This window comes from Coregonus lavaretus, assembly GCF_964263955.1.
Source record: "Coregonus lavaretus genome assembly, chromosome: 31".
In the NCBI taxonomy this organism is placed as follows: Eukaryota; Metazoa; Chordata; class Actinopteri; order Salmoniformes; family Salmonidae; genus Coregonus; species Coregonus lavaretus.
The window spans coordinates 19,501,426-19,529,212 of NC_140018.1; the positions used below are offsets into that span (position 1 = coordinate 19,501,426).

The following is a 27,787-nucleotide window of genomic DNA, read 5'->3' on the forward strand; positions in this document are numbered from 1 at the left end:
TCAAGCATACTTCCAAAGTTTTGGCAAAATGGCTTAAGGACAACAAAGTCAAGGTTTTGGAGTGGCCATCACAAAGCCCTGACCTCAATCCTATAGAAAAGTTGTGGGCAGAACTGAAAAAGTGTGTGCGAGCAAGGAGGCCTACAAACCTGACTCAGTTACACCAGCTCTGTCAGGAGGAATGGGCCAAAATTCACCCAATTTATTGTGGGAAGCTTGTGGAAGGCTACCCGAAACGTTTGACCCAAGTTAAACAATTTAAAGGCAATGCTACCAAATACTAACTGAGTGTATGTAAACTTCTGACCCACTGGGAATGTGATGAAAGAAATAAAAGCTGAAATAAATCATTCTCTCTACTATTATTCTGACATTTCACATTCTTAAAATAAAGTGGTGATCCTAACTGACCTAAGACAGGGAATCTTTACTAGGATTAAATGTCAGGAATTGTGAAAAACTGAGTTTAAATGTATTTGGCTAAGGTGTATGTAAACTTCCGACTTCAACTTTATATGAGACTACCCGCAGCTCAATTTCACATCGACTCAACCCCAACCTCTTTCATACTTCTACCTAATATAATAGCACATTTCTCCACTTTAAAGTCAGTGGATTGGACTTAAGTTACAGTGGGGAAAAAAAGTATTTAGTCAGCCACCAATTGTGCAAGTTCTCCCACTTAAAAAGATGAGAGAGGCCTGTAATTTTCATCATAGGTACACGTCAACTATGACAGACAAATTGAGGAAAAAAAATCCAGAAAATCACATTGTAGGATTTTTTATGAATTTATTTGCAAATGATGGTGGAAAATAAGTATTTGGTCACCTACAAACAAGCAAGATTTCTGGCTCTCACAGACCTGTAACTTCTTCTTTAAGAGGCTCCTCTGTCCTCCACTCGTTACCTGTATTAATGGCACCTGTTTGAACTTGTTATCAGTATAAAAGACACCTGTCCACAACCTCAAACAGTCACACTCCAAACTCCACTATGGCCAAGACCAAAGAGCTGTCAAAGGACACCAGAAACAAAATGGTAGACCTGCACCAGGCTGGGAAGACTGAATCTGCAATAGGTAAGCAGCTTGGTTTGAATAAATCAACTGTGGGAGCAATTATTAGGAAATGGAAGACATACAAGACCACTGATAATCTCCCTCGATCTGGGGCTCCACGCAAGATCTCACCCCGTGGGGTCAAAATGATCACAAGAACGGTGAGCAAAAATCCCAGAACCACACGGGGGGACCTAGTGAATGACCTGCAGAGAGCTGGGACCAAAGTAACAAAGCCTACCATCAGTAACACACTACGCCGCCAGGGACTCAAATCATGCAGTGCAAGATGTGTCCCCCTGCTTAAGCCAGTACATGTCCAGGCCCGTCTGAAGTTTGCTAGAGTGCATTTGGATGATCCAGAAGAGGATTGGGAGAATGTCATATGGTCAGATGAAACCAAAATATAACTTTTTGGTAAAAACTCAACTCGTCGTGTTTGGAGGACAAAGAATGCTGAGTTGCATCCAAAGAACACCATACCTACTGTGAAGCATGGGGGTGGAAACATCATGCTTTGGGGCTGTTTTTCTGCAAAGGGACCAGGACGACTGATCCGTGTAAAGGAAAGAATGAATGGGGCCATGTATCGTGAGATTTTGAGTGAAAACCTCCTTCCATCAGCAAGGGCATTGAAGATGAAACGTGGCTGGGTCTTTCAGCATGACAATGATCCCAAACACACCACCCGGGCAACGAAGGAGTGGCTTCGTAATAAGCATTTCAAGGTCCTGGAGTGGCCTAGCCAGTCTCCACATCTCAACCCCATAGAAAATCTTTGGAGGGAGTTGAAAGTCCGTGTTGCCCAGCGACAGCCCCAAAACATCACTGCTCTAGAGGAGATCTGCATGGAGGAATGGGCCAAAATACCAGCAACAGTGTGTGAAAACCTTGTGAAGACTTACAGAAAACGTTTGACCTGTGTCATTGCCAACAAAGGGTATATAACAAAGTATTGAGAAACGTTTGTTATTGACCAAATACTTATTTTCCACCATAATTTGCAAATAAATTCATTAAAAATCCTACAATGTGATTTTCTGGATTTTTTTTCCTCATTTTGTCTGTCATAGTTGACGTGTACCTATGATGAAAATTACAGGCCTCTCTCATCTTTTTAAGTGGTAGAACTTGCACAATTGGTGGCTGACTAAATACTTTTTCTCCCCACTGTAAAGTGAAACTTTAAAGTGAATTTAAAACATCTCAATACACTTTGCACTTTTAAAATTGAATAACAGTATAGTAACAGGAGGTAATTTAAGAAATGTTCCACAGTCTTTACCCAGAACAATTTCAAACAGGCTGAAGTGTAGATAATCCTATCAGATTTTGAGATGAGAGATAAAAATGGCAGAGACTAACTATCTTATGCTCAAATCAAGATTAGCCACCAGACTGCACATTTCCCCCACAGAGTGTGCCTGTAGAACCGTTACAATGGTCTTAGTTCCAACGTACGCTAGGCTGGCTCTTCTACTGTAGTGTTACCTCAGATTACATTATTTAGTGGCGAACAGTGGGCCTCATGATGAATTATATATCCCATCAGAGGAGGTTCTTCTGTAGTGGGGGGATTTTCAAAAATACTAATCAAATATGTATGTTTAGTCTTCATTAATGCAGCTTTTAGGAAATAATATTCAACCACCCCTCCCGGTTTGGGGGGCCTTTACACGAGCACCCCACAGTGGAAGATAAGCCTGTTTGGACGTCATTCATATATCATTTATCCTCAAGATAGCACATCATCCCAAGTGTGGCTCTTTTGCACATCAACCAAGTCAATTTGGTCTGATAGAGACCAAAATTGGAAATGTTTCTATGTAATCGCTATATGCCATGCTGCTCACATGTGCCATTCAAGAAATGGTGCCTGCCTCCTCACCTCGTCTGGCATTAGTTTTTTTAAATATGGCCCTTGATGTCCTCGCCAGTTTCTGGTTGCACCGTAATTCTGCAGTGAGAGGAGTGCTATGCCAAGAAGTGGGGGGTAGACAAGTGCTTTAAGCATTGCTGAGTTGGCTTGACAAAGCCCCAGCACCACACACAGACAGACACAGGAAAATGCAGCGTCTGCTTAGAGCTCAGCAGAGGTGGGGAGGAAGGAACCAGCCTCCTCCATGTCTCACTGTAGGCCTGCACAGTGCAAATCCAGCCTCACAGGCCAGTCAAATCATGTTACCCTGAACACTCCTGAATACCACAGTCATTCTTACCAGCTTGTTACAGGTGTACCACAGGCCTTAGTGGCTGGACAGGACAGCGGAGTCACTGACCACCTTCCGGAGACACTTGAAATTCTACCTCTTTAAGGAATACCTGGAATAGTATAACAGTAATTATTCTACCCCCCCCCCCCTTCCCCCACCCCACCATTTAAAAAAAATAGAAAAAAAAAGAAAAAAGGGTGGTTGTCCCACTGGCTATCCTAAGTTGAATGCACCAATTTGTAAGTCGCTCTGGATAAGAGCGTCTGCTAAATGACTTAAATGTCAATGTAAATGTAGACAGATGGGCTCACTACACTATCTAGTCTAGTCACTAAGGTCTGTAAAATACCCCTATTTTTGGACGGATGCACCTCATTTAGGCAACTGTTGTGTTTCCATATGTATATTTAATGTAGGGATATAACTGTTTCCTGTTTCCTGTTTGGCCCCAACAGAGAGAGCGACTCCGAAACATTGAGAGGATCTGCTGCCTGCTGAGAAAGGTAAATAGCTACTGAACACTGTCCTATTTAAAACACTTCCTTCATTACTTCTTCTGCTTATGTCATTTAGCCTACATTTTAGAGCTACCAAATGATCACAGTCTTCTATACCTCGACTTTGCACAGGGGTGAATTATAGTTCTGTACTTACTGTATGTCAAAACATTCATATTCCTGTTTAGTCAACTGACATTATGAATGAGAAACATTTTTGGTAAAGTTTAAAGCTTGCCCTTGCCTTCCGAAAGCTGTCTTGTCTTTATAAAAGACTGTGTGTGTCCAGTGCCTGTGGTCTGTGAGCCTGAGGTTACCGTCTGGGACTGAGAGAGTGTGTGTTGTAAGGGATGGTGTGAGGTGTGACCCAGGTGCGGTGCAGGATAGACAGTAGGCACCCGGCTCTGCATGGCAATCGTCAGCTGGCGGAGATTCTCGGTGATCTGCTGCAAGCTGCGGTCGTGCTGGTTCAGCATAGCTCCCTGCTTTGCCAATGCGCTGCGATACTGTGCTGCCACCTCTGGGTCTATATTGGCTCTGTTTTCTGTAAGGGTTGGTGTGAGGTGTGACCCAGGTGCGGTGCAGGATAGACAGTAGGCAGTAGGCAGAGATGGTGAAACAAGGATATTTACTGGTGGTCCCAAAACCAGGATACAAAATAATGGATTTGTCACGAAAAAATAAAGGAGGATCAAATTGGTCTCCAAAAACAGGCTAACAGCAAACATACGAAATACTAACTATGACTGAAAACAACAATGAAACAGAGAGAACACTTCTCAAGAACCTGTACATACGTCTCGCGATCAGACACTGATTAGGACTGTTTGGCATCGAGAACTAGCAGAGAAAACAGAGCAAGGGAACACAGGGAAGTGAGGCCATAAATACACAGGTGAACAGATATACACAGGTGACACCAATAAGATAATGATTAGTCCAGACTGTGAGTGAGGAGGTGCCTAAGGTTGTCGGAGGATGACACCTAGTGGGTCGCTCCGGAACTGTGACCCCCTCCTGTAACAGTGTGTGTCCAGTGCCTGTGGTCTGTGAGCCGGGGGTTACCGTCTGGGACTGAGAGACAAAATGATTCTCTCAGCTCAGTCTCAGTGTGACATCTGTTTCAGTGGCCTGTGAGGCTTCACCCTACCTCTGCGTATGTGTGTGTGTGTGTAGCCAGTGTGTGTGTGTGTGTGTGTGTGTGTGTGTGTGTGTGTGTGTGTGTGTGTGTGTGTGTGTGTGTGTGTGTGTGTGTGTGTGTGTGTGTGTGTGTGTGTGTGTGTGTGTAGCCAGTGTTTGTGTGCGTGTGTAGCCAGTGTGTGTGTAGCCAGCCTTGGGCTGGTGGAGTGGAGGCTGCTGCTGTTCTTTATCTCTGTTGTGGACTCTGTGCCTGAGGCTCATCTGTCACCCCTGGAGACTATAGTGTAGAACTACACCAACACCACATCAGAACAGTGGTTGACTGTTATTGTCCTACTCTGCCCGGAGTCATAGAGCTCATTCATGAGAGTTCATTGTTCAGCACTGCATGGACAATGTTACTGAAGATATGGTTATTGTTTGCTTCTGTATGTTCCAAATGTATTCTTTCAGCATTTGCCGATCTGAGCCATATTACATAAAATACTATCTTGATCTTGTTTTTGATAGATTGTGGGGTTTATTTTCGATATGGGCTTGTTTTTTGGCAGCAGGTGCTGTGCGTTGCGATACAGTCACAGAGAAGCACTAGCTGGAGCCTTTATTTCATACGGTTTGGTTTAGGGGTGTGAAACAGCGGTGTTGTCACAGCAACAGAACCAACCATAGGGTGCTCCTCATCTATCTTTCTCTTTTTATTTTGGTCTCATTCTCCCTCCCCAGTCCCCACACACCTCAGTGAGTACAGAAGCAGAAGCACAGCAGTAAGGCGGTGGAGCCTGCATCACCGCTTCTTCCTGATCCTAAAATACACAGGAGGACCGTTTTCTCTCCCCTTTCGTTGGAGGGCGATAAGCTATAGAGAGGGAGAGAGTAATGGAGGTAGATGAGAGAAAGATAAAGAGGAGGGGTAGAAAGAGATAGGGAGAGCTGCTGCGCTCCGGTGATTCAAAGCCAATCAGAGCGTCTGTATGGTGTTGAGTCATGGAGGATTCCACTCCCTCCCACAGCGCTTGGCTGGACCCATGCCACCATGTCTGACTGAACAGACAGCTTCCAATCCTTCAGGCTGCACTACCACAAACTGAACAGACAGCTTCCAATCCTTCAGGCTGCACTACCACAAACTGAACAGACAGCTTCCAATCCTTCAGGCTGCACTACCACAGACTGAACAGACAGCTTCCAATCCTTCAGGCTGCACTACCACAAACTGAACAGACAGCTTCCAATCCTTCAGGCTGCACTACCACAGACTGAACAGACAGCTTCCAATCCTTCAGGCTGCACTACCACAAACTGAACAGACAGCTTCCAATCCTTCAGGCTGCACTACCACAAACTGAACAGACAGCTTCCAATCCTTCAGGCTGCACTACCACAAACTGAACAGACAGCTTCCAATCCTTCAGGCTGCACTACCACAAACTGAACTCCTGAGTGGCGCAGTGGTCTAAGGCACTGCATCGCAGTGCTAACTGTGCCACTAGAGATCCTGGTTCGAATCCAGGCTCTGTCGCCGCCGGCCGCGACCGGGAGACTCATGGGCGGTGCACAAGTCGTCCAGGGTAGGGGAGGGAATGGCCGGCAGGGATGTAGCTCAGTTGATAGAGCATGGCGTTTGCAACGCCAGGGTTGTGGGTTCGATTCCCACGGGGGGCCAGTATAAAAAATAATAATATATGTATTCACTAACTGTAAGTCGCTCTGGATAAGAGCGTCTGCTAAATGACTAAAATGTAATGTAAATGAACAGACAGCTTCCAATCCTTCAGGCTGCACTACCACAAACTGAACAGACAGCCTCCAGTCCTTCAGGCTGCACTACCACAAACTGAACAGACAGCCTCCAGTCCTTCAGGCTGCACTACCACACACTATTTAGCTCCGCAAACTAGACTTCTCACAACACTTCAATAGGTTCTTTGGCAATGGATGGGGAGTGTCATGTTGACCAACTGTATTACTCCCAAGCACAGTTCAGCTCATGGAGAGTTCTCAGAACACCTCGTATGCTGTTTTCCAATGTAAGGGGTTATAAAGTGATAAGGAGCGTAATCCTTCTAATCTGTCCTGCTATGTTATCACAAGTTTAGCACATCAAGCTGTTTGCACTTCTCCTCTTATGCTCTTTCCTAATGTAATGGGGTAGAAAGTGATAGGTAGTGCCATTACTAGTCAAATAAGCATATATCCTCTTTGTGTGTGTGTGTCTGTATGTTGCAGTGTGTGCTATTAATGGAGCATGGTTGTACTGTATGTTGCACACAGATATGATGATGAAATATGAATGTAAATCTATGACACAACCAAGGAGGAGAGGATTACCGTGGATTACCATTAGAAAGTCTTAGTAGATCGCTGTGTTTGTGGATCTGTATTCACGGGATATTGAAAAGGGATTTTGAACTGATAATACTAGACCTCTCTTACTTGACTGTACTATAGTCCTCTTGTCTTTCTAAAAGGTCACCCCAGTTCCCAGCCCCATATTATTACACTACAGTAGGAGATGTAAAAAGAAGTCAAATCCTACATATGGAAATGCAGCATCCTGACAGAACAAACAACAAATCCTTGTGAGCTCAGCACTGATAAGGAATAGGACTGAGTGTTTCCTCCACACCCTCTCTCTCTCCCTCGCCCAGGTGCGTGAAATTGCATACTTCTCCCCCGCCAGAATAATCAGAGCTTATGCAAAAGAATTGGCGCTCTGATCCCAGGCAGTGGCAGAGAGGGAAATAACACTCAACTGGCGATTGACAGCCACCGTTAAGAAATTGGAATTAATAATAATCATGCCTGCGCAGTGTGTTGGGCATTGGAAATGGAACCAGGATTTGAGGAGTACGGAACATAGTGTTAATTAACTGTTGTTGGTGTTTTATACTTGCAACCCAGTGGTTGTACATTATAAAGGTAGAATGAGGTTTGCGTTTATCTAATAATGAATTTAAACACTATACTGCACATTGAATCTTTGATTGATTCATTCATGATTCCATTTATTATTTCTCCAAGTCATTGATTGATTTGGGTAATTCATGCAGGAGTTGCTCCTGTAGCCTCCAGTATTTTGATCGGGCCGCTGCTTTAGTGCTACTCTACTGCTCTGCTTTGATGCTCAGGCTGTTGAAGAATAAAAACGTCCCCAGCAGGAAGACTTGGATACCTGACCTGACCTCTTCAGCACTTACCATTACACCTCTGTCTCTGCTTCTTATCCCTTGTTTATTCCTCTTTTCCCGGTCGTACAAAACCTCCTGGATGAAGAAGCCTTGTTTCTTTTTTCTTTTTCTCCAACATGAGTGTCATGGTGAATCTCCCTCACAGCCAATCAGTGCCCAGCGAGGTGAGGAGCCGATGGTTGCCGTAGCGCTGTGTGTTTATTCTTCAAACAAGGAGCTACTTTTGATGTTTCAGTACAAAGGTTTCCGTCCTCTGCGTAGGATTTTCAGTTAGTAGAGGAGCGGGGAGGGAGGGAGGGCAGGTTTGGCTTGACAGATGAGATGAGTGCTGCTCGTTGGGAATGTAGATGTTTACAAGGGTGCAGACACAAGCGGCTCGTGGTGTAGTCAGGTGATGTAGCTACAGTGTCTGATGTAGGCTACAGAGGAGCTGCTGGTTTGATGAAGCTCATGAAAGGACTGTTGATGTGGAGCAGGAGGTACAACATGGTTAGGTACACGGCACTCAGGACTTGGGGCTATACTTACTGTGGTTCTGGGCTTGCTTGTCACACTGGGACCTTATGTTGATGTGTGGGTTATTTCAAGTGTATGACGTCCAAACTGTTGCTGCTTTGATTTCTCCCTACCTGCTATATGGTTGGATAGTGGGATGCACATTCATTCTCACTGTAACACATATACAGTATATTAACATATTTGCCCAATTGAGTTACTATTAAAAAATCCATTACCATTTTTTTCTGTGCTCTGATAAAGATAGACAGACAGAGCAAGAGTCATACTGGAAATCCCCCAAATCATTGGTTCAGACTGTTGAGCCCATTAACTCACTTTGGTGGATATTGTGAACTGCATAAAATCAGTGCTCATCTCACTGTCATTTCCCTGTGCATGATTTGAATGAGCAGAGCGCAGCACTCTCTTAACATCAGTACAGTATAATAAAGGAGTTTCCTTCAAGACAGGTAGGAGATTTGTTAGTCTGAAACCCTGTAGTAAATCATTCCAGTTGTAATGGTACTGTGCAGGTACTGATGTACTGTAGGAAGACCAGTGGCTTAAGTTGAGTTTATTTCTGCACAGTGACAACATTCAATACCAACTCTTTGTATCAGTGGTACTACATGGCCCCGGAGAGGAAGTTTACTTTCCACAGGCACTGTGTCACAGCAGCAGTGAGCTACTTGTGTTGTATCAGACACACCTGATCTACACCCTCTGTGCTGGAATTCACTGTTGAGAAACAACCAGAACTGCCTGGAGTACAAACCTCATTTGCCTTTAAAGTGCCGTGGGCAGGGAAGAGAGGAGAAGAGGAGAGGATCCAAGGGGAAACAGTCTCTCTCTCTCTCTCTCTCTCTCTCTCTCTCTCTCTCTCTCTCTCTCTCTCTCTCTCTCTCTCTCTCTCTCTCTCTCTCTCTCTCATTTACATTACATTTTTGTCATTTAGCAGACACTCTTATCCAGAGCGACTTACAGTTAGTGAATTCATCTTAAGATAGCTGGGTGAGACAATCACAAATCTCTCTCTCTCTCCCTCCATCTGTATATCTATCCACCTATCTATCCCTCTGTCTATATCTCTCAGACGCTGGGATGAATATCCCGGCGGGCATCAGGCAGTTTGGCAGCCCACTGCTGAGTTGTACTACTATGAATATACATGAGCAGCCACGACGTACGGCTGGGGAAAACAACAAGAAACAGTGCAGTCGTCCAACATTAGTGGGATATTAGCTGTACATGTAAATGCTAAACTGGCTGTACCCAATATGATACATAAAAAATAAAGCAACTCTTAGGCCTTGGTTTTTAAAGTCCCCTTCTAGCACTCTGTCATAGAAAAATACTTTCTCAAATCTCTACGCTATTAAAAATAGAATAGGACTGTATGCAGGGTGTAATCAGCTGGTGTTTCATGCCATGGCCCGAATTTTGCATTTTTCAAACACCTGAATCTAGAGCCATAATCATTACGCTTAATGATTCCCCCTCAGGAGACTGAAAAGATTGGCCGGCAGGGATGTAGCTCAGTTGGTAGAGCATGGTGTTTGCAATGCCAGGGTTGTGGGTTCGATTCCCACGGGGGGCCAGTATGAAAAATACAAAAATAATGTATGCACTCACTAACTGTAAGTCGCTCTGGATAAGAGTGTCTGCTAAATGACTAAAATGTGAATGTTAACAGCTTCTACCGCCAAGCCATAAGACTGACCCAGACTATTTACATTGACCCTCCCTCTTTGTTTTTACACTGCTGCTACTCTATCTTTATTATCTATGCATAGTCACTTTACAAATTACCTCGACTAACCTGTACCCCCGCACATTGACTCGGTACCAGTGCCCCCTGTATATAGCCTCATTATTGTTATGTCATTTTCTTGTGTTACTTTTTGATGGTATTTTCTTTTCTTTACTTAAGTTTATTTTGTAAATATTTTCTAAACTCTATTTATTGAACTGCATTGTTGGTTAAGGGCTTGTAAGTAAGCATTTCACGGTAAGGTCTACACCTGTTGTATTCGGCACATGTGACAAATAGAATTTGATTTAATTTGTATTTTATGTCAAAAATCTGTTTATTTTTCTGTGTATCTTAGCATACCTCTGTCTGTATCCTCCTGATTCTTTTTTTAAAGAAACTAAATATGCATCTCTGCTAAAATCTGGGTAAAAGATTGAAAGGAATGTGAGTCGTATTCAGTACATTTAGTAATTGCTTGCTTTTGTAAAGTCTACCAACCTTGCCAGCAGGCATGCCAGCTAAGATAGTTAGACAAGCTAGCTACTCTAACTTGATTGATAGCCTGAAATGGCTTCTTGGTAGCTAGTTATGAGGTTGGACGATTGGGAACCTATCTGGGCTAGCTAAAGACAATTTCATAAAATTGCTAGGTGGCTAGTAGTATTACAGAGAAACAACAAAAACAAAAATATATATATTGTTTTTTTACAGGACACATCTGAGGGGGCACGTGCCCTTGTGCCCCCTATGTGCATGACGCCTCTGTTCTAGCCAGTGTCTTGATCAATACGATCCTCTAGTATAGTCTACACGTTATCAGTCTACACATAAACTCCTCACTTTGCCCCTAATTTTTCTGTCACTGTATCTTGTTCTACCTCTCTTACTAGGCTATAAGAGTGAGTAAGGCATGTCTGAGCTCTGTGTTCATGATCCCATTACTCTTCCAGACGAGGTGTGTGGAGCAGAGCAGGTCCCTGCATATTTCTGCTATGTCCCTGGGCACTACAGTCATGGTGAAAAGTTTTTCACAAAATTTATTTTCACAAAATCTGCTGCCTCAGTTTTGATGATGGCAATTTGCATATACTCCAGAATGTCATGAAGAGTGATCAGATGGATTGCAATTAATTGCAAAGTCCCTCTTTGCCATGAAAATGAACTTAATCCCCAAAAAACATTTCCACTGCATTTCAGCCCTGCCACAAAAGGACCAGCTGCCATCATGTCAGTGATTCTCTCGTTAACACAGGTGAGAGTGTTGACGAGGACAAGGCTAGAGATCACTCTGTCATGCTGATTGAGTTAGAATAACAGACTGGAAGCTTTAAACGGAGGGTGTTGCTTGAAATCATTGTTCTTCCTCTGTTAACGATGGTTACCTGCAAGGAAACACGTGCCGTCATCATTGCTTTGCACAAAAAGGGCTTCACAGGCAAAGATATTGCTGCTAGTAAGATTGTACCTAAATCAACAATTTATCGTATCATCTAGAACTTCAAGGAGAGAGGTTCAATTGTTGTGAAGAAGGCGTCAAGGCGCCCAAGAAAGTCCAGCAAGCGCCAGGACCGTCTCCTAAAGTTGATTCAGCTGCGGGATCGGGGCACCACCAGTGCAGAGCTTGCTTTGGAATGGCAGCAGGCAGGTGTGAGTGCATCTGCATGCACAGTGAGGCGAATACTTTTGGAGGATGGCCTGGTGTCAAGAAGGGCAGCAAAGAAGCCACTTCTCTCCAAGAAAAACATCAGGGACAGACTGATGTTCTGCAAATGGTACAGGGATTGGACTGCTGAGGACTGGGGTAAAGTCATTTTCTCTCATGAATCCCCTTTCCGATTATTTGGGGCATCCGGAAAACACCTTGTCCGGAGAAGACAAGGTGAGTACCATCAGTCCTGTGTCATGCCAACAGTAAAGAATCCTGAGACCATTCATGTGTGGGGTTGCTTCTCAGCCAAGGGAGGGGGCTCACTCACAATTTTGCCTAAGAACACAGCCATGAATAAAGAATGGTACCAACACATCCTCTGAGAGCAACTTCTCCCAACCATCCAAGAGAGTTTGGTGACGACCAATGCCTTTTCCAGCATGATGGAGCACCTTGCCATAAGGCAAAAGTGATAACTAAGTGGCTCGGGGAACAAAACATCGAAAGTTTGGGTCCATGGCCAGGAAACTCCCCAGACCTTAATCCTATTGAGAACTTGTGGTCGATCCTCAAGAGGTGGGTGAACAAACAAAACCCCACAAATTCTGACAAACTCCAAGCATTGATTATGCAAGAATGGGCTGCCATCAGTCAGGATGTGGCCCAGAAGTTAATTGACAGCATGCCAGGGCGGATTGCAGAGGTCTTGAAAAAGAAGGGTCAACACTGCAAATATTGACTCTTTGCATAAACTTAATGTAATTGTCAATAAAAGCCTTTGACACTTATGGAATGCTTGTAATTATACTTCAGTATACCATAGTAACATCTGACAAAAATGTCTTATAACACTGAAGCAGCGAACTTTGTGAAGACCAATACATTCTCAAAACGTTTGACCACGACTGTAGATCAAAGGGGCTAGCAGCAGCATACTGCCTAGACACCTGCACTTCAGAGTGTTGATATATCCCTGGATACTCAGGATGAAAGGTCTAGTAGCAGAATATTGCAGAGATACCAGTCGCCTACTTAATTGTCATCTGAAGTCAAGCTAGCTCATGCTATATAGACACAGAGATTTTAGATTCAGTTTCCTTCCTATTATTCTGTGGTATAGTGGTCATGGCTTTCACCAGAGTGGACTGCAATAGAATTCAAAACCCAAAACATTTCATACTGTAAAACAAGTATGGTCAGCAGACTTTGATCTTTAGAACAATGTTTAACCTGATTAGAAACAGGTTTTCCTAATTTAATCTATCTTCAAGCATGTAAAATATCAGAGGTGCTAAGTTGAAAAAATAATTCAGACAAGACTTTGGAGTTACTGTATGATGGACTATCAAAGCAGTGGCATCTCTGTATCCTTATAATGAAAATATTAAGTTCTGTGAAATCAGTTGGAAATGTATGTACAGTATGTGAAGAAATTCGGCTTGGCCCATAAGACTCTCATGAACTTCTACAGATGCACCATTGAGAGCATCCTGTTGGGCTGTATTGTACGATTCGCAACCGCAGGGCTCTCGAGAGGGTGGTGCGGCCAGCCCAACGCGTCATCGAGGGCACACTGCCTGCCCTCCAGGACATCTACAGCACTCGGTGTCACAGGAAGGCCAAGAAGATCATCAAGGACCTCAGCCACCCGAACCACAGCCTGTTCAACCCCGCTACTATCTAGAAGGCAGAGACAGTACAAGTGCATCAAAGCTGGGACTGAGAGACTGATAAACAGCTTCTATCTCCAGGCCATCAGGCTGTTAAACAGTCAGCACTAGCCTGGCTCCACCCAGTACCCTGCCCTGAACCTTAGTCATTGTTACTAGCCGACTACCACCCAGTACTCCTACCCTGCGCCTTAGAGACTGCAGCCCTATGTACATAGAGTAATTGAACACTGGTCACTTCATAATGTTTACATACTGTTTTACCCACTTTATATACTGAACAAAAAGATAAATGCAACATGCAACAATTTCTAAGGTTTTACTGAGTTACAATTCATATAAGGAAATCAGTCAATTGAAATAAATTATTAGACCCTAATCTATGGATTTCACATGACTGGGAATACTGTTGGTCACAGTTACCTTAAAAAAAAGGTACGGCCGTGGATCAGAAAACCAGTCAGAATCTGGTGTGACCACCATTTGCCTCATGCAGTGCGACACATCTCCTCCACGTAAAGTTGATGAGGCTGTTGATTGTGGCCTGTGGAATGTTGTCCCACTCCTTTTCAATGGCTGTGGGAAGTTGCACATCGATCAGTACACATCGATCCAGAGCATCCCAATACTAAATGGGTGAGATGTCTGGTGAGTATGCAGGTCATGGAAGAACTGGGGCATTTTCAGCTTCCAGGAATTGTGTACAGATCCTCGCAACATTATCATGCTGAAACATGGGGCGATGAACAGTGGATGAATGGCAAGAAAATGTGCCTCAAGATCTCGTCCCGGTATCTCTGTGCATTCAAATTGCCATCGATAAAATGCAATTGTGTTCGTTGTCTGTAGCTTATGCCTGCCCATACCATAACCCCACTCGCCACCATGGGGAACTCTGTTCACAACGTTGACATCAGCAAACTGCTCGCCCACACGACGCTATACACGTGGTCTGCGGTTGTGAGGCCGGTTGGACGTATTGCCAAATTCTCTAAAATGATGTGTATGGCTTATGGTAGAGAAATGAACATTCAATTCTCTGGCAACAGCTCTGGTGGACATTCCTGCAGTCAGCATGCCAATTGCACGCTCCCTGAAAACTTGAGACATCTGTGGCATTGTGCTGTGAGACAAAACCGCACATTTTAGAGTGGCCTTTTATTGTCTCCAGCACAAGGTCCACCTGTATAATGATCATGCTGTTTACTCAGCTTCATGATATGCCACACTTGTCAGGTGGATGGGTTATCTTGGCAAATAAGAAATGCTCACTAACAGGGATGTAAACAAATTTGTGCACAACATTTGAGAGAAATAAACTTTTTATGCGTATGGAACATTTCTGGGATCTTTTATTTCAGCTCATGAAACATGGGACCAACACTTTACATGTTGGGTTTATATTTTTGTTCAGTGTACTGTATTCTAGTCATGGCTCATCCTATTTAACTACTGCTATTCACTCTTTCTCTATTCACATACTGTCCATAATGTCTATACACACCATTCACATACGTATACTGTATATTATTTATATAGCGGACTAATTTCTTGCAGTTCTCTCCATTTTGCCATGATGTTTTGTATTGTGTATTTATATAGTGTATTCTCCACATAGCTCATTCTAATATTTCTACTACTGTACATTGCATTTTAGTTAGGCTGTTTATACACACCGCATATTTATTTATATACTGGATTCTTGGCATAGCTCACTCTAATAGATCTATTGCTGTACATACCATTCCTAGTATATCTTGTGTAAATTGTGTAGATATATATAGATTGCATTTTGATTACTGTTACTGTGTTATTTGGGTTGTTATTGGATTTGTTTAGAAATGTTTTGATTTCTTGTTGTTCTTTCTGGGTTTTTTTTAAATGTATTATTTGTGTACCTGTTTGGCATTTTACTGCATTCTTAGGAGCTAGTAACATAAGCATTTTGTGCACCCGCTATAACATCTGCTAAGCTGTGTAGGCGACCAATAAACTTTGATTTGATTTTATATGTATGCACGTGTAGACTAATGTTCTACAGAGGCGTTCCAGTCCAGCCTTTGTGGCCAACTTTTCATCTATCTGCAAAGTTTGACTAACAAAATGTACTTTGGATTCATATGCTACCAGGTCTCAGAGGAATACGTAAAGAGAAAATATGTATAATTATTTGCTGCACTTAATTATCGTTGCTGTTGTAAAGGGAGAGACAGTAATTGGAGAGTATGAGCTCTTTTGATCTCTGGCGGCAGCAGAGGACATTTTCTGCTGCTAAAATGAGAGCTATATCCAGGTTAGTCATGAACACAAAGGAGCTAGACGAAGAACAATATTGCGTACATGATTGCATGTATGTCACCAGATAACCTTTAGTTAGTTTCAACCCCTTCTCTACATCAAGTTACCAAGAGGAATTTCATGTATTCCTTCTATAATGAACACACTGCTAATGTATAATTATGAATATGAATACTGAATATAGGACATGGCACTGTCGAGATGAGTTTGCTGGGTTTGGTCTTTGGCCTCAGTTAGTAAACCATGTTTCTTCCCTATCAAGTTTTGTCTGTTTTTAGCCTTTCTCTCTCTGCTATGATAGCAGTTAAAACCCAGGCAGGATTTTAGGAGCAAAAGGGGTATGATCTCTGAAAATGAAACTTCTCAGTCTGTCTAAAACTACTTTTTGCACCATTTGATCCTCTGGTTCCATTGTATTTGGAGCGTACTGAAGGCTATATCATAAAGGGCCCTTGTCCTGTTGAGGGATGTATAATCACTGTTAAGTGGTGTTAATTGGCTGTTGCGAGCCGCCGTCGAGTGGCATGGAGATAACTCCATAGCCTAATAACCCCACAGTCAGCAAGCAGAGAAGGAGTGAAGGACTGTCGAGGAGACGGTGAAGGGGATGAGAGTGGAGTAGAGGAGAGTGGGTGCTAGCACTGTAGATCGACTGAGTGGAGCAGAGCAGCAGCAGTCGGTCCACAGCAGCAGCAGCCCTCTCTCATTAACTCTGTGTGCTGTAGAGAGCCTGCCTCCCCGTGTTGCTCTGCTCTCCCTTCCAGGGGGGCGCCTCAAAAGTCACACTTGAAAAGGTTTCTGGCCTCTTGAACTGTAGCTGAATGGGGCCGACAGGTTAAACCCTGCTTCGCCACTGTCTGGGGCTGTGGAGCGGGTTGGCTCTGGCTTGCAGCAGCACAGGCCCTAGCTGTTATTGAAATATTGGCTTGAGATGTTTGAGAGAGATTTGGGTAGTATGTAGTGTGAGGTGTAGGTGTGGAAAAAATATTTCCAATCTATGTGGAAATGTAAAGAGTGATCTTTGGAAGAAAGAAAACCTTGCAGAAGCTCTGCAGCAGACATGCTGTAGGTGTTCCTGGTGTGTATGTGTCACTTTCTGATGTTCTCTCTCTCAGCGAGAGAGCGAGAGAGCGAGAGAGAGAGAGCGAGCGAGAGAGAGAGAGAGCGAGAGAGAGAGAGCGAGAGAGAGAGAGCGAGAGAGAGCGAGAGAGAGCGAGAGAGAGCGAGAGAGAGAGAGAGAGAGAGAGAGAGAGAGAGAGAGAGAGAGAGAGAGAGAGAGATAGATAGATATGCACAAATGGCTCAGTTAGTTTTTACAGACTTCTCATTTCTATGTGCCGGAGTCGAGGAGTTATCAGAATGTGTGTGTGTGTGCTCCTGGGTGGTAAGATGTGGAAGACAGGGAGGGAGGAACCCTTCAGGGCTCATAGCCCAGAGACAGAGCCCTGATCCTAGCCTTGCTCGGCTCAGATGAGCCCCGAGCTCCACACAGCTGGATCAACCCGACACCCTCTATATTCAGAACCACATTCCTGTAAAGCTTAGAGAGGATCTCATGTTAAATACTGTTGAAGTAATATGGCTACAGGTTCATCTGCCTCACCTAAAGCCCATTCTTGTGGGAAGCTGCTATAGACCACCAAGTGCTAACAGTCAGTATCTGGATAATATGTGTGAAATGCTTGTGTATGTGATATATATTTTCTGGGTGATTTCAATATTGACTGGCTTTCATCAAGCTGCCCACTCAAGAAAAAGCTTCAAACTGTAACCAGTGCCTGCAACCTGGTTCAGGATATCAGTCAACCTACCAGGGTAGTTACAAACAGCACAGGAATGAAATCATCAACATGTATTGATCACATCTTTACTAATGCTGCAAAAATTTGCTTTAAAGCAGTATCCAAATCCATTGGATGTAGTGATCACAATATAGTAGCCATATCTAGGAAAAACAAAGTTTGAAAGGCTGGGCCTAATATAGTGTATAAGAGGTCATACATTACATTTTGTAGTGATTCTTATGATGATGATGTAAAGAATATGTGTGTAATGAGGAGCAACCAGACGCTGCACTTGACACATTTATGAAATTGCTTATTCCAGTTACTAATAAGCATACACCCATTAAGAAAATGACTGTAAAAATGGTTAAATCCCCTTGGATTGGCAAGGAATAAAAAATGTGTATGGTTGAGAGGGATGAGGCAAAAGATATGGCAAATAAGTCTTGCAGCACAACCAATTGGCAAATGTACTGCAAATTAAGAAATCATGTGACTAAACTAAGTAAAAAGAAGAAGAAACTATACTTTGAAACAAAATAAATTATATAAAGAATGATAGTAAAATGCTTTGGCGCACCGTAAATGAAATTTCGGGCGAAAAGGCAAACTCGGCTCCATCATTCATTGAATCAGATGGCTCATTCATCACAAAACCCACTGATATTGCCAACTACTTTAATTATTTTTTCATTGGCAAGATTAGCAAACCTAGGCATGATATGCCAGCAACAAACGCTGACACTACACATCCAAGCATATCTGACCAAATTATGACAAGCATTGTACTTTTGAATTCCGTTTAAGTGAGTGTGGAAGAGGTGACAAAATGTTTGTCTATCAACAATGACAAGCCACCGGGGTCTGACAACCTGGATGGAAAATTACTGAGTGTAATAGCGGATGATATTGCCACTCCTATTTGACATATCTTCAATTTAAGCCTACTAGAAAGTGTGTGCCCTCAGGCAAAATGACAACAGACTTTCAGCACACGTATAGTGAAGGACATTCAACAAGCACAGCACTTACACAAATGACTGATGATTGGTTGAGAGAAACTGATGATGAAAAGATTGTGGGGGCTGTTTTGTTAGACTTTAGTGCATCTTTTGACATTATCGATCATAGTCTGCTGCTGGAAAAACGTATGTGTTATGGCTTTACACCCCCTGCTATATTGTGGATAAAGAGATACCTGTCTAACAGAACACAGAGGGTGTTCTTTATTGGAAGCCTCTCCAACATAATCCAAGTAGAATCAGGAATTCCCCAGGGCAGCTGTCTAGGCCCCTTACTTTTTTCAATTTTTACTAACAACATGCCACTGGCTTTGAGTAAATCAAATCAAATATAGTAAAGCCAGTGTGTCTACGTATGCGGATGACTCAACACTATACATGTCAGTTACTACAGCGACTGAAATGACTGCAACACTTAACATAGAGCTGCAGTTAGTTTCAGAATGGGTGGCAAGGAATAAGTTAGTCTTCAATATTTTAAAAAGTAAAAGCATTGTATTTGGGACAAATCATTCACTAAACCCTAAACCTCAACAAAATCTTGTAATGAATAATGTGGAAATTGAGCAAGTTGAGGTGACTAAACTGCTTGGAGTAACCCTGGATTGTAAACTGTCATGGTCAAAACATATTGATACAACAGTAGCTAAGTCTGTCCATAATAAAGCGCTGCTCTGCCTTCTTAACAACACTATCAACAAGGCAGGTCCTACAGGCCCTAGTTTTGTCGCACCTGGACAAGCTAAATGTACCGAGCTGTCTGTTTAAACTACTCGCACACAGCTCGGACACCCATGCATACCCACAAAACAGAGGTCCCCACCAGAGGTCTCTTCACAATCCCCAAGTCCAGAACAGACTATGGGAGGCACACAGTACTACATAGAGCCATGAATACATGGAACTCTATTCCACATCAGGTAACTGATGCAAGCTGTAGAATCAGATTTAAAAACAGGTAAAAATATACCTTATGGAACAGCGGGGACTGTGAAGAGACACACACAAAGGTACAGACACGCATACGCACACACAAGCGCTAGCACACACACTCTACACACACCTACATTGTAATATTGTTGTATGGTGGGATTATACATTTTGTATTGTAGATATATAGTGGTGTAATAATGTTATAGGATGTACTGTTTTATGTTTTGTTTTATAAGTAATGCAACTGCCTTAATGTGTTTGGACACCAAGAAGAGTAGCTGCTGTCTTGGCAATAGCAAATGGGATTTCCAATAAATACAAATACAAATACAGTTAATCAGTGTTGTTACTCTCCCTTCGTTGATAGGCCTACAATATCATGTAGCTTTGTTGCTCTGTGTGCCTCTGCCTCGAAACCAAACCCTTTGTCTTATATCGTCTCACTGTTTTAGTCATGGTTGGTGTGATGACTACTACTCATGTTTTATGTGCTCATAATGTATTTTAGGTTGTAGGTTAAAATTTGTTATGCCTCCTACATTAGCATGTGAGTGGTACATAATGTTTGTCCGCATTCAGCAGGAGTTTAGCCAGCGACAGCGAGGGTAGGATTGGGACTGAGAATTAGGGGGGGTAATGTGTGACTATTTGTGTTTTAATTAGCGTGGCGGCGTGTCATGTGTTTGTGTATATATAGTTCTGTTTGAGCAGCAGTTTCTCCATCACCTGCTGTTCAAGAGCTCATCCACTGTGCTCCAATGTGTTTTTATGTTATTTGGAAGTATGTAGTGCTATGAAGAATGTATAATAGAGCCAACGCACATCGTGTACAAGTCCAGGTGTTTCAGACAGGGCTCCAGTTGTGCCTGTAGTGTGTTAAATATACATGAACTTGTGAAGGGCTTCGGGAATAGCATTAAGCATACATAGTTTAACTCAGCCTGTGCTTCTCTCCTTCTGCTTCTCTGAAAGCTTTTTTTCAGGTTACATCTGTGCTGCTAAGTAGCACAAATCCTGGTATTGTTGAGCTGCTTTTTGTGGTAACTTTTGTCCCACCCCCTCAGCCTAGGATAAAACCTTCTGTATGAGTCAAACATTATAACCTAAAAACCCTTTCTGTGGGTTCACACAGACACACAGCTGGAAAAAGGACTTACACCGTGAGCATTCAGGACTCAAGACATTGTATTTATCAGCACTGGGTTGAATACACACATGAATACAACTACTAATCTTGTTGTATTAACATATGGATATTGTACGTCTTCCACCATTATGGGCCAATATATTCAATGGGATACTTTTATGACTAGCACATATGATTCATGTCATAATCATATCCACAAAGTTCTTTAAATCTCTTCAGAGCAGGCGCAATTTAAACCACAGCTTTCATTTTTGACTTGCAACTTTCTTTGGCTAGGCTCCGAGCTGCTTCCAGAATCTTAATTTCACACTGCGTTAATTTCACCACATGAAAGATGAGGCTTGGCTTGGTGCTGGCTCTTTTGGGAGAGATACCCTGAATGTGGTGCAGCTAGCGCTAATGACTACTCTGTAATATCGGTGCTCACTCTTTGCCAGACTCTAACCATGTTTGGAGCTCTGCTCTGATGACTAGTATCTGCTGCTGCTGGATTCATTAAAGTGACTGATGGAGGTTTGCCACCATGTGTTTCACCACACTCACTAATCTTCTCCGCTATCTAAAATAAAACATTTTGTCTTACTGAGAAGTAAAATATGTAGCTTATGTTGAAGGTTTCAAAACCCTAATGATAAGGTTGCTGTGTAATATCTAGCAATAAGGATTACATTTGAAAAAACCTAGGTATAGCAATGCTTTTAGACACATGACATGGCACAAGAACAGTTAGTTTATGATAATTGCCAATGTATTGACATAAGTCATTATCCAGGCTAGCCAGTTGCTCCATTACATTGTGAAGCCTTGCGTGTAATTGTCTCAAGCTATCTATGATTGCCGTAGAGATAGTGTCTTTCAACAGCCGTAGAAGCCTGGCTGGCACGCAAGGTTACGATAAAGATGACCCCTTGTCTATAATGGGTTATTATGTATATTTAATGTCAAATGGTGATGAATAATCTGTGAATGAGAAGATGTAAAATGACCTTTCTCAAGAGCATTTCTCTTTCAATCCCCCTCTTCTCCTTCCCTTTCTCCCTCTCTCCCTCCCTCATTCTCTCCCTGCCAGTTGGTGCTTCCAGAGTACTCTATCCATGGGCTGTTCTGTATCATGTTCCTGTGTGCCCAGGAGTGGCTGACAGTAGGCCTCAACATCCCCCTCCTCTTCTACAACACATGGAGGTAACTATCGAAGCTGGACCAGTCTACTTTGTCTTTCTCTCATTTGTAAGATATCATTAATTCAGTGTGGTACCCAGAACATAAGCACTGATATGGAAATATTCACAGACAAAGGCCAACATAAAACATTGACAGAAATTTGACTGACAAAGTAGAGTTTAGTGGAGTCTGCAGTGATTGTAAATATGAACAGATTGTTTTGTCTCTGCTCAACAAAGGGACAAAAGGTCTTACAATACCTTGCATTTTGGTTTGAAATCCTTTGTAAAAAATCTCAAAAGAGCTTTTCAAAAGTTCCTGCAATAAAGAAAAATATTGTATTTCTTTAATGAATTGAACACTTCAATAAGTTAAAATTGTAATTTGACAGACAGGCTGTACGTGACTTTGGTTATGATTCTCTGAAATCACACCCTGAAAATGGGTCACCTGTCACGGCTCCCTCCCATTAATACGTTGTATTCTCTTTTCTTTTGGCTTGTTCTTGTTTCGTTATTTGATGTGAATCACTTGCAGAACTGTGATTGTTTTGCTCAGCCGGTTGAAGTTACGCAGCAACGCTCACTGAATCATTAATTGCAGACTGCCAGATGCCCAGTGGCTACAGATGCTGTTCTCGCTGCACAGCTGAGAGGAGACAGGGAGCGATGGAGAGAGAGGGAGCGAGAGAGAGCGCGAGAGCGAGAGAGAGAGAGAGAGAGAGAGAGAGAAAGAAAAGAGTGAACGAAAGAGAGGTGGAGATATGGGGGAGGGAGACCTACAGCAGCTATAGATCTGTCCGTCTGCTTTCCTTCCCAGTGAGCACAGCTGATGCCTAATGTCTTCAGCTCGTCCCCCTCCACTCCATCAGCCCCCACATGCAGCAGGGGCTCAGTGACACACAGTCACATCAACAGGGGAGAGGTTTAAATTTAGGTATAGCAGCAGCAACACAGTGGAACGGAGCATCACTACCTGTGTAAAGCAGATACATACTGTACATGCAGATGAAAAGCAGTGGCTATATTTCTGTCAAAGATGTCTCAGTTTAAGGTCAATTCCAAATAGCCTCATTAAAAGAGGACCATCACGCTCTCCCAAAAGTTTGGTTGGCTTCCATTGCCTCCAAAATGTGCCAGTGAACCTAAAGCCTGTGGCTCTTAGAGCCCAGCATAGCACCTCACTAGTCAGACTGAGCTGGTCCTCTCCGTTTAAGGTCAATTCCAAATAGCCTTATTAAAAGAGGACCATCACGCTCTCCCAAAAGTTTGGTTGGCTTCCATTGCCTCCAAAATGTGCCAGTGAACCTAAAGCCTGTGGCTCTTAGAGCCCAGCATAGCACCTCACTAGTCAGACTGAGCTGGTCCTCTCCTCCTCCCCAAACCCCCAGTGCAGCCATCTCCAGTCTCTGCTACCTGGAGGGCCATGAAGCTGGGTCCACTGGAAGAGCCCTGCTACAGTAGAAGGGATCCCTCTCTCTCTGTGTTGAGACTGAACTCATCCTGGTAGCACACACAGACATAGACAGCTGCCCCCCTGTCCCCACCATGCCCCCACCATTTCCCCCTCACTATCTCTCTCTATCAACCTCCACCTGGGTCCCTCTCTCTGTGCCTGTACCTCTCTCTTCTTCAGGTACTGTGAGAGGTAGTGGAGCTGAGGTTACAGCCCCCCCCCCCCCCCCTCCAACCATGTACTGTCAGTCAGTGTGCTGAGTTACTGTCTGACTGTGAAATAGGCCACTGTCTCTGGTGGTATCTGTCCTGATGGGAGAGATGTGTTGCAGATGTGTTAATGGAATGGGCAGAATGGTTGTGATTCTGGATTATTTATTATTGACTAACCTTTATTTTACAAGGTACATTAAGTTGATTGAAAACACATTCTCACACACATTCTCATTTATAGCAATCTTGTTCAACATTAATTTTCAAAAACCCAGTCACAATTTATTTAATAGTCTGTCTATAGTACAAACGACTTAGAAACCATTATTGAATAGTTTGTTACCCATTAGCAAACTATTGGTAAATCATTATAAACCATGTGTTCATGTATCTATTAACATAAGTAAATACATGTACCTATGTTCATAAACCATGCATTCCAATTATTACAACCTGTAATCATGCACAACTTAACCATACTAATCATGAACAGTCAGATGTTTCATGTAAAGAGGGTGTCCCCCCTACTCATCCTCCATCTCTCCATTCTTCCTTCCATCTTCCCCTCCGTCCCTCCATCTCTACGGGTCAACTACCCCTCGTGTGTCGTGTCCCTATTCGGTAGGTACTTCCACAGCCCCACAGACACTAAGGAGCTCCTCTACGACCCAGCCTCGGTCATGAACGGGGACACGCTCAGGTTCTGCCAAAAAGAGGCCTGGTGCAAGATGTCCTTCTTCGTCCTCTCCTTCTTCTACTATCTCTACTGGTGAGTGAGAAATGCACTGTCCACTGTGTTGTTTGGTAAGGTGTTAGGATGCAGACAATGATCATCACCTCAAAGTGACTAACTACAGTATAGTTGTTACTCCTTTTCAGGGCTGTTACATGCTGTTACATGCTTTTTCAGACATGTATTGTTCAGCAGTGTGTTTATGCTGCATTGGCTGTTTAAAGTTTAAAGACCCCAAGTGTAGATTTCTGCTGTGCCTAATCCAGCATCTGAATTCACAAGGGCATGATGTCCTTTTAGTATGCCATGCAGCCAGCAGTGGGCCTGCTAGATTTTTTCACAGTGTCAACTCTTGTTGATGTTTACATAGCCATACAGCATAAGGGCAGGGGTCAATTGCCATTTCAGTTTAGCCAATTCAGGTTATGATTGGGACATTTTCAATTCCTGAACTAAAACGTTTTAAAGAATCACTTATATTGACTAAATTGAAATGGAATTGACCCTACAGCCCCTGGTTGTAGTAACGTCTCACCAGAGGTACAGTGCATTTGTAATTGACCAGTCGGAAGTGTTGAATGTGGTCATGTGACTCTCCTCCCCTCGGCTGTAGCGTGTACTGGACCTGACCTTCCATTTGGTGCTCCGCTGGCCTTCTACTAGTAGTGAGTCTCTCTACAGTGGGTTTGTCACCTTGTGATACTGACCCCCTCCCTGCCCCCTGCCCCCTGCACACAGTATTTCTCTTTCGCTCTCTCTTTCTTACCCCTCAGCGATACTGTAACATTGATGCACAATCTTGCCTTGTGAATGGGCCCCTAACCTCTGACCTCCATTACTCCCGCCCCCCTGACCTACTGGTGTTTGTCACAGGGGAGGCGGTCACTCTAGTGGAGTCCAATATGGAATATAATATAGCAATATAATAATATGGAGTCCTCCATTGTTTAACCTTGATGAGATGTGTGTTTTTTCCTAATGTTTAACCACTGCTATGGATGTTATGTAACGTTACTGTATATGAATGCTTCCCTCTCTTTGTCTACTACTGTAATACTGCTCCAAGGCCTACCCGCTCTCACTCACATCTCCACTTGTCTTTGGCATGATCTCTAAACCTTTCCTTGCATACATACACACTTACAAACAGATGCAGAGGCACTCATACACACACACACTCATACTGTACACACACACTCACTGCCTGAAGCTATCGAGCATCAGCTGAATAATGCTCTCCCACTCACAGATTGATGGGAAATCAAAGATTAACTCTGGAGGCCTAACCCTCTCAATTACAATGGCCAGGTTTGCCTCGGCTCATTAGCCCAACAGCCGTTTAAATATAATGGAACAAGAAATTATTGTGTGGCTCTGATAAGGAAGCAGAGCTCAATATAAAAGTTTATGCCCTCAGTGAGGAATATACTGTATTCGCCTGTGGAAGCCAAGCTACTGGGTGAATTAAAACAACCTCAATGACAGTCAGACAGACAGACAAGCTGACAGCAAGGACATATGTAGCATGTCTGTCCCCTCTACCATGAAGAGCAGTCTGGAGATGAAATGTGATCTAATTCACATCTCATACTGTAATGTAATATCTAATGTAATGGTATATTAGTACAGTAATAGTAACTCTTGCCAAACATGATGTAGATTTCAAGTACGGGTCTTGTTACACTGAAGGTGTTTAACAGGACCAGTAAGTGGGAGATCCAATAGCTAGGGAGTGTCTGTCCCACAAATCTCCTCAGCTGTTGTTCAGCTTGCTGTCTCACTGTTTGGTACAGTGTTGACTAGGCTTGGTCTTCATCAAATGACATGGGGTCTTTTTTCACCTAACAGCTGAGTAATAATGGAGATGTTTGTACAGTAGATTAGGATCAGTGATCCTGTGATGAGCTACGATGAGTAGATGCCGTGGTGAGGAGCAGTAGCTTTGGGCTAAGGCTGGCCTAAGGCTACTAAGGAATCTAGCTACAGATCTGAGGGTTTTTTAAACCTGGGGCTAATGGAGAGATCATCATCTGCCTAAGCTGCCTCTGGTTCTCCTAACACTGGGTGTAAGACACCTCCAGGCCATCATACTTATTGTGCCTCCATTACATTAGGAAACATGGATATTGATAACCCAGACCAACAGGAGAGCTCAGGCTTCACCGCAGCAGGGATTAGTCCCTCACAGGCCAGAGGATAGCAGGATTCTTGCAAATGTCTCCAATTGGGAGTAGCTAGGTGATCATGATTAGCTTAAGCACTAAATGTGCTATTGTGGTAGAGTTAGCTAGGAGGCTAAATTATTTTAGAAGATGTTTATTTGTTTACCTGATGCTAAGAACAAATGTTAAGTGTTGGCATCTGGGAGACCTACACTTGTCTGACCAGTTCACAAAATGTTGTTATGCTAACATGATTCATGGTTGTAAAGAACAAAACTCAAGGGCTGTCCTCATTTGAATAAACCATAACATTGTATATTTCATGAGCAGTGTTGTGTGTGCTATGACATAGGCCTACCTCTTATTTCGAGCCCAGTTCTTCAAATAAATATTACATTTTTAAGTTTGATTTATCGACAACATTACTCAAGCATAACTTTACTGCAGCCTGACATCAATTTCTTGCTTATTTAGTTGCTTGTGTTTTGAATAGGCGAAATGTTTATCCCTTCTAGTCGAAAAGCCCATATGCACAACATTAAAGGGCTCTTTTAATTGCAACTTCAAATAAACAAGCACAAACAAAGTCTAAGTGAATCTGGCAGGCACCCAGGCACCCAGCCTGAACACATCAACCACTACTAAACCAAGCATGGATTTATCAGATGTTTCACTTTAACACAGCTCTTGAACGCTCCTTTCTTGAATGTGTATTAATTCCAGTGGACCAGTTTATAATCTAATAGATTTTGGCAATGGTGTTAGTAATTGTTGTTGGTGTTACTGTTTGGTCCAATCATGTAGTCTCAGTCATTGATTTGTATTCTTGTGTTTTTTCCCTCTCTTGTCTTCCAGTATGGTCTACTCCTTGGTAACCTCATAACAGCAGAACTCTCTGTATTTGAGCCATCCTCCGGATATCAGACACATTTCTGGAATATGAGCTAGCTAGCGCAAACAACAACTTTGGAGCAAAAAAGAGCACTTTGTGTCACAGCTTTTCTGTTTCATGAGAAGAAGGACAGTTGTTGAGTCTGGGCTGTGCTGGTCTGGTCTGGTCTGGACTTGGGGGAAAGGAAGGGTTTCAGCACCAGTCCCCATCGTCTCCTCAATGTATGTAAAGAGACATTACAGTACTGTTTACAGTTATCTGTAGGTCAAAAGCCCATGATGAGTCACAGCGACCACCATATCTACTTGTGTCTGTCACTGC

At 43.1% G+C, this 27,787-nt stretch overlaps 1 protein-coding gene across 1 annotated transcript in view; it reads left to right on the forward strand.

Annotated features, from left to right (window-relative positions):
• LOC311107028 (protein cornichon homolog 3-like) overlaps positions 1–27,457 on the forward strand; it is a gene marked incomplete at both ends in the record, with an annotated part of 36,928 nt that extends 9,471 nt beyond the window's left edge. The window contains 4 exons of the mRNA XM_084149480.1: positions 3,729–3,776; positions 21,921–22,033; positions 24,305–24,448; positions 27,430–27,457. Of these exons, the coding sequence (XP_084005606.1) occupies positions 3,729–3,776; positions 21,921–22,033; positions 24,305–24,448; positions 27,430–27,457 (333 nt within the window). The remainder of the gene's footprint in view (positions 1–3,728; positions 3,777–21,920; positions 22,034–24,304; positions 24,449–27,429) is intronic.
• Positions 27,458–27,787: the final 330 nt, after the last annotated feature.